Source organism: Myotis brandtii, unplaced genomic scaffold (genome assembly GCF_000412655.1).
Source record: "Myotis brandtii unplaced genomic scaffold, ASM41265v1 scaffold212, whole genome shotgun sequence".
NCBI classification, from domain to species: Eukaryota; Metazoa; Chordata; class Mammalia; order Chiroptera; family Vespertilionidae; genus Myotis; species Myotis brandtii.
The window spans coordinates 1080847-1088507 of record NW_005357931.1 but is presented as its reverse complement, the minus strand read 5'-3'; the positions used below and the strand labels follow the sequence as shown (position 1 = coordinate 1088507).

General features: G+C 49.5%; 1 protein-coding gene across 1 annotated transcript in view; it reads left to right on the top strand.

Moving 5' to 3' along the window:
• Positions 1–277: 277 nt before the first annotated feature.
• RNF165 (ring finger protein 165) overlaps positions 278–7661 on the top strand; it is an 84068-nt gene continuing 76684 nt past the window's right edge. The window contains exon 1 of the mRNA XM_005865743.2: positions 278–377. Within this exon, the coding sequence (XP_005865805.2) occupies positions 278–377 (100 nt within the window). The remainder of the gene's footprint in view (positions 378–7661) is intronic.

The following is a 7661-nucleotide window of genomic DNA, read 5'->3' as shown; positions in this document are numbered from 1 at the left end:
CCCATGATGGATCCCCCTGATTTCCCCGCCCCTACAGTCTACCCTCACCCCATTCATTTTGTGCATAGATTACTCTTTCTGATCAGCTCACTCCTTTGCTCGGAAGGCTCCAGTGCTCCACACGTGATTCCCATCAAATAAAACCACTCACTGTTTCCTTAACTCACCCCGGGTCTTGGCTTCTCCGAGCTTCTGCGTAAGCTGCATCGCTGGCTCGCCTCAGCGAGTTTCCACTGGCCCTGCTGGCGAGGAGCATGTCCTGGCCGGACCAAGGAGGATGACGGACATGTGGAGCAGAGCCGCCCAGCCGCCCACAGACCGGCCTGAGAAGCAGAACCACCAGCTGCCTCTGTGCAGGGCGGAGCTGGCCCGCGCAGGTCTGTGAGAATACGTGCCTATTGTGTGCCTCTGTGATTCTATAACTATTTATTATGTACTATCTTTGCAGCAAGAGCTAACCTATCCACCTAACTAGATACACTCTTCCCACAGTGGGTCAGCCAAGATAGGAGTTTATTTCTCTCTCATGGGAAAGCTGCGGCGGAGCAGTCTGGTTTCGAGCCCTCCACGCAGCAGAGTAGAGACAATCCGAGGGGTGGGTGGGAGTGGAAATTCAGCCGAGCTCCCAGCCCAGGGCTGTGGGGAATACGAGGAAGAAGCACCGTTTTCTAACTTGCCCACCCCGAGGAAATAGCTTTCTGTGTCCCCGCAGAGAGCGCGGATGCATGCCAGCTGTCTTGTTGTGTTTTTGTTTTTACTTTTCTTTTTGAAGAATTTCAAATGTAAACTGTATTAGTCAAACTTCTCCAGAGATACAGAACCGCTAGGGCATGTGTACAGATATACAGAGGAGATTCATTATAAGGGATTGGCTTACACGATGATGGAAACCGAGAAGTCCCCAGGTCTGCTGTCTGCACGTTGGAGAATGAGGAGAGCTGACCGTGGAGCTCCAGTCCACGGAAGGCCCTAGGACCAGGAAGCCATGGCCTCAGTCCCAGTCTGAGTGTGAAGGCCCAAGAGCCAGGAGCACCATGTCCAAGGGCAGAAGGTGGATGTCCCAGCTCAAGCAGAGAGAGTGAATTCACCCTTCCTCTGTCTTTTAAAAAGAAATATATTCTTATTGACTTCGAAGAGGAATGAAGAGGGAGAGAGAGATAGAAACATCAATGATGAGAGAGAATCATTGATGGGCTGCTTCCTGCACGGCCCCCACTGGGGATCGAGCCCAGGAATGTGCCCTGACCGGGAATCGAACCATGATCTCCTGGTTCATATGTTGACGCTCAATCACTGAGCCATGCCGGCTGGGCTCCTCTGCCTTTTCCTTCTACACAGGTCCTCAGTGGATTGGATGACACCCACCCACATGGGTGAGGTGTTTCTTTACTCAGTCTATATTCATTTGCTCATTACTTCCAGAAGCATCCTCACAGACACACCCAGAAATAATGTTTTACCAGCTCTCTGGGCATCCCTTAGCCCAGTCAAGTTGACACATAAAACTAACCATCACAAAAACAAAAGTAGAGAGAATAATATAATGAACCCTCATGTATCCTTCATCTAATGTCAACAATTATAAAGTCAACACCAATCTAGTTTCATCTATACCCCTCGCCCTGGGAGAGGTAAGAAACTTCCAGACATCAATTACTATAATCTGTAAAGCATCTGCAATATTGTGTAAACATAGACACAATACCATTATCCCATCTATAAAAGCCAACATTTCCTTAATATAATTAATATCCAGTCAGTGTTTGCATTTCCTCAATTATTTTTTAAAATAGGTTTTTATTGATTTTTTAGAGAGAGAGAGGAAGGAAGAGGAAGAGGAAGAGAGAGAAAAATCGATGTGAGAGAGAAACATGGATTGGTTGCCCCCCACGTGCACCTCGATGGGGGATTGAACCCACAACCTGGCTATGTGCCCTGGCCGAGAACTGAATGAGTGGCCTTTCGGTGCATGGGACAGTGCTCAACCAACTGAGCTACACTGGCCAGGGCTTCCCCAATTATTTTTGTAGCTTATTTGTTCTAATCATATTTCACAAAAGTCTGAATGTTGCTTTTGGTTGACATGCCTCCTGTGTCTCTCTAAGTTCCCCCACCATCTCCTTTTCCCCCCTTATAATTTATTTTTTTGAAGAAAATGTTTTTCCCATAAAGTCTCCATGATCTGGATTTTGCTAAGTGCACTCCAATAGTATCTTTTAATGTATGTCTCTGTTTCCTGAGCTTTCTCTGAATTGGGAATTCAATCTAGAGGTTTGATTAGGTTCAGGTTCCCTTTTCTGGAAGGACTACTTCATAGGTGCTGGCCTGTTCTTCTCTCAGGAAGCAAGTCATGTCCCAGGGTTTCTCTTTTGATGATATTAACTATTGATGGTCATTGCCTAGAACTATCATTTCATTAAGGTATTTTCATTATATCATTTTTTCTTCATTTACTAGTCAACTAGAGGCCCGGTGCACCAAATTCGGGGGGAGGGGGGTCCCCTCAGCCCAGCCTGCGCCCTCTCGCAGTCCAGGAGCCCTTGGGGGATGTCTGACTGATGGCTTAGGCCTGCTCCCTACCTAAGCCATCAGTCAGACATTCTTAGCGCTGCCGCGAAGGCGGGAGAGGCTCCTGCCATGGCCGCTGTGCTTGCCAGCTGTGAGCCCAGCTCAGGGTTTCTGACTGAGTGACACTCCCCCTATGGGAGTGCACTGACCACCAGGGGGCAGCTCCTGCATTGAGCGTCTGCCCCCTGGTGGCCAGTGTGCATCATAGTGACCAGTCATTCCGCTGTTCGGTTGATTTGCTTATTAGCCTTTTATTATATAGGATACTTCTATCAAGACAAACTTCCCCTCACCAAATATTCATTATCCTGAAATGGCGTTCGTAGAAGGAAAGGCAAGATACATGCTTGATTCTTTCTGTTTACCAGTTGTTTGTTTTTCAATGATTTCCTAGCATCCTCGAAACCAGCTCTGTTTTCTAAGAAAGCCATCCTTCACCATTCCTGCTTTCATCCCTTTCCCAGGGCCCGGTCACAGGGCCCCGCCTCACTGTCAGGGGGTCTGAGATCTTCAGCATTTAAACCTGGACAGCAGGTGCTCAGGCACTTTCTCTATTACAGCGGAGCAGGATCATGGGCCCCGGTTCTTCTTCATTTCCTGTGACCAAACCTGTTTCAGCGCCGAGACAGTTCCTGGCACACAGGGCTCTGCTCAGTGAGTGTGCAGGGAGCACTCGAGTACATGGCCCAGTCCTCACTGCTGCTGTCCGTTCTACCTCCCAAATTTCCAATTCAGCACAGGGCACGGGACTCCCTCCTGCAGCCTCAGTCAGCCCAAGCTACTGTTCCCCCTGTTCCTTCCCCTCCCTCTTCTTCTCCTTCTTGCCTCCTTTTTCTCCCCCTCCTCTTCTCTTTCTCTCCTTCTTGCCCCCTTTTCCAATTCCTTCTCCTACTTTACTTCTGGGCCTTTGCACATGTTTGGCCTCCTTGACTCAATGTTTCCCCATTTTCTCAGGCTGTTAGAAATGGACCCACACTTTAGGGTCCTCTCCTACTGTGCCACTTGGACTTCTTCTGACTCCCCATCATCCTTGGTTATGGGCAGCCCCTCTTGAATCCTCTTTATTTTCTTGTGATTATGCCCTGTGATTGTCAGTGTCTGGGGCGGTGACTCTTCTGCATCAGGCTGCAACTAGACACTCCCCCCACCCCTGCCATCACCACCATGTTTAGCAGAGGGCTGTTGTGACACCAATCACACGGATTGTAGCACAGCTGTTTTGCACAGATTTTGAAAGCTGTATCTACCTGATGCCAACACAACCTGGAGAAAAGCAAGAATTTTGTCCTTAGTCTTGGAAAAAGTTTTGATGTCTACATGACTGGTGTGCTTGATTTATTTCCATTTGTTGATTAAAGGGTAATGGTGGTCTTACCCCAGATCTGATGTTTGGCTCCAAAGTAGTTATTTAAATAAAAAAAAAATAAAAATCTATATATATAAAGAGCCAAGGGCCATCACATCCGAAACAACTGAATGGATGACCGAACAGGCTGAGTGGGGCAACAAGGATGACAGAGGGGTTAATGAGGACAACCAAACGACGGAGCAGCAGGCTGTGTGGGGCAACCAGGCCAGCAGGAGGGTTAGTGAGGGATGACCAAACAACTGAGCAGCAGGCTGTGTGGGGCGACCAGGTTGGCAGGGGGGGCAGTGATGGGCGACCAGGCTGGCAGAGGGGGGCAGTGAGGGGTGACAAGGCCAGCAGAGAGGGGCAGTTGGGGGCAACCAGGTTGGCAGGGGGGCAGTTGGGGGTGACCAGGCTGGCAGGGGGCAGTTAGGGGCAATAAGGTCGCCAGGCAGAGACAGGGTTGATCAGGCAGGCAGACAGGTGAGCAGTTAGAAGCCAGCAGTCCTGGATTGTGAGAGGGATGTCCGACTGCCGGTTTAGGCCCGATCCTGGGCCTAAACCAGCAGTCAGACATCCCCCAAGGAGTCCCGGATTGGAGAGGGTGCAGGTTGGGCTGAGGGTACCACCACCCTGTGCATGAATTTCGTGCACTGGGCCTCTAATATATATATATATAATTGATTTCAGAGAGGAAGGGAGAGGGAGAGAGAGATAGAAACATCAATGATGAGAGAGAATCATTGATTGGTTGCCCCCTGAATGCTCCACACTGGGGATAGAGCCCACAACCCGGGCATGTGCCATTGGCCAGAATTGACCCCGGGACCCTTCAATCCACAAGCTGTCGCTCTACCCACTGAGCCAAACAGGCTAGGGCCAAAGTAGTTCTTGAAACAAATGCTTCTGGGCTCCATAAACATGATGTTCTACAGGACCCTTTCTGCAGGTGGCCAGGGTGGAGACAGAGGCATCAAAGTGTGGGTCACAGTTCAGGTGACAGTGACATTTCTACCTTACAAGGTCATGGTCTCCATCTTGGATCAAGAATTATAGATTGACCTTCACCTTTCATTTTTTATACTTTTTACTGAGTTTTACATGCTAAGCCTGCAAATATGCTCTAGGTGTTGGTTTTGGCAGGAAGAGCATACAAAGGAAATACCCTGATGGATGGAGTATTCCTACAAATCTTTCTGTTCTCAAGAATCTGCTTTACTGTACTTCTGTGGACTTTGACTAATGGGGGGCGGGTAGAAAGAGGTCATCTCAGGCGATGGAAGAAAATGGAAAGTAAGAGCAATACTGGGCCATGTGCTGGGAAATGTGGATTCCAGTTCTAACTCAGCCAAGAATGGTTGTGACCTTGTTGATAACCCCATTTCTGAGCCCCAGTCTCCTCATTTGTTAAATAAGGGGTGGGTAAGATAATAATCGTTTCATTCTTGGAGACACCACTGTGTTTATGTTTTTAGAATTCTCTGTACTGCTTACAGCCTCCATGGCTATCTTCTCATTTGATCCACACAATGAACCTTTAGGAAGGTTTGACAGGGATTAGCATTACCCCCACTAGACAGATCAGTGCACTGAGGCTGAGGAATGGTAGGTGTTTACCCAATATTTCCTTAAAAAGGAAACTCCCCTTCCTAATCCACAACAATTCCTTCTTAGCAGGTGGCACGTGCCTGTGTGTGAATGTTGGTATACTGGTGGATGTGGGCATCTGTCTTTGTGTTTCTCTGATGTGTGAACATGAAGGATACAGTTAGCAGGTGGATTTCCCTAGGTTTACGGTGCTGATCTGTTCCTGGATGATTGCTTTTGTCTGATGGAAAATTGGGAGCAAATTAAGTGTCTAAGAATAGAGTATAATTAGGTAATTTCACGGTACACTCACTTGTTGCAATACTATGAAAACACTTAAAATGAAAATTATGAAGATAATCATGTAGAAGGACAGGAACATTTCTGGTAAATTTTTAAGTGGAAAAAGCAGGATGAAAATATGCAGATTATGGCGATGAATTTGATATAGATGCATATTGACAAAGCCTGAAATAGAACAGGAAACAGTTCCTAGTAGCCAGGCATTCAGTCTTTTCATTTTTAAGATTCTGATCAGTGGTGGCATTGTGTTTATTTGACAGGTAACGGAAAAAGGAAAGAGTTGCTGGCAGGACGGGTTGAAATGATCTTCTGGAGTGAAGCTTGGGAGATCTCCCCTGGCTGCCCTCCTCCCTGAGCTCTCTAGGGTCAGCGGGGGTGTTGAGGGTGGGGAAGGGGATATATGTGTTTGTGAGAAGAAGACGTGCACTGGGATCTTGCCCTGCTGTCGCTGCTGGGAATACGGTTACTGTCTCGACAAAGCCAGGCTGTCATTTTTCCTTTGCCTCACCTCACTTGCCCTGTTCTTCATTCTTCAAGTCTCAACTTAGAAGTCACTTTCCTGCAGTCAACCCCACCTGCCCTCCCTACCTCCCACCCACTAGGCTATGGGCCCTCCTAGGTGTCCCTTCCCCAGCACCCCAAGCTGTCGCCCATCTCTGCACCTGGCAGGCATGGTGATTGCATTGACATTTTAGAGGCCCCGTCTGGGCTGCAAGGGTTGGGGTCCCAGGAGGATCTGCATCAGTCCTTCGCCCTGACACAAGCACAGATGTCTTCAGTGAATGGTCCTCCTCCTCATCTCTAAAAGGGGGCCAGATTGGGACGAACTGGATTTCTTCCAGTCCCACATTCTGTAATTTTACCATCTAGTTTGTACCGGATTCATTAAATAAAGGAGCCACTGGGTTTTGAAGACAAGCCCCAATGCAGGCAATGGCCTCTGTCTTTCTGCAGGCTTGATCTGGGGGTCATGTTGGGAGTTTTCAGGGCAGGTGTGCTGAACGTGGAAACAGTCTTAGCAGTCCGCAGGACAGCAGGGCTGCAGGGTGAGCATTTTGCTTCTCTCTTGCTTGTACCTGGAAGGCCAGCCACAGACCACATGCGACAGCGTGGCTATGCCTCCACGTGTGAATCTGAAGAGCCAAGAAGAGCTGAGTTCCCCTGATGTCCTGCGTATACCTGCCTGCTGGGAAGTGGGCGTGTCTGTGCACATGGCTGGCTGTCTGTGTCAGAGTGGGGCGAATGTTGGTTGAATGACTGGGTTTTCTGGGCAATGTCTCTGCATAGAATGTGTGCACATAGCTTGGTGGATGAGTGGGTTTCAGTTCAACAAATGATTACTGCCCGCTTTGTGCGGCAGGCACGGAGCATACATATCTGCACTGTGCACATATCTGCATTGTGTTCTCCTCTGTGTGTCTTTGGGAACGTGTTCTTGGCACGCACGCCTCCTGCATGAACAAGGCTTTTGGTGTGCACATGTCTGTGTGACCGTGCCGGGGCTCTGTGTGCGGCTGCTGGCTCGCGTACCAGCTCCACTCGTGTCCGCAGTCAGGCGCTGCACGTGCGCCAGCCTCCACGCGCGCAAGTCCCCGAGTGACCCGCGTGTAGTGTGCAAGGACCTCCGGGTCGTGTGCATTTGGTGCGCTCGTGCCTGTCTCTCCGCACGCACGAACGCACCTCCACATGTCTGAGTGCACGTTCCTCTCGGTGCGTGCAGGTTGCATGTGCACGCCGCCCGATTCTGTGTGCAGGGCGCTTCACGCGCGTGTGCTCTGGGCTGCAGGCGACCGGGGATCCGCGCTGGGCTCCACGCGTCCCCTGGGGCTGACCCCCGCCCCTCCCCTTCGCTCTG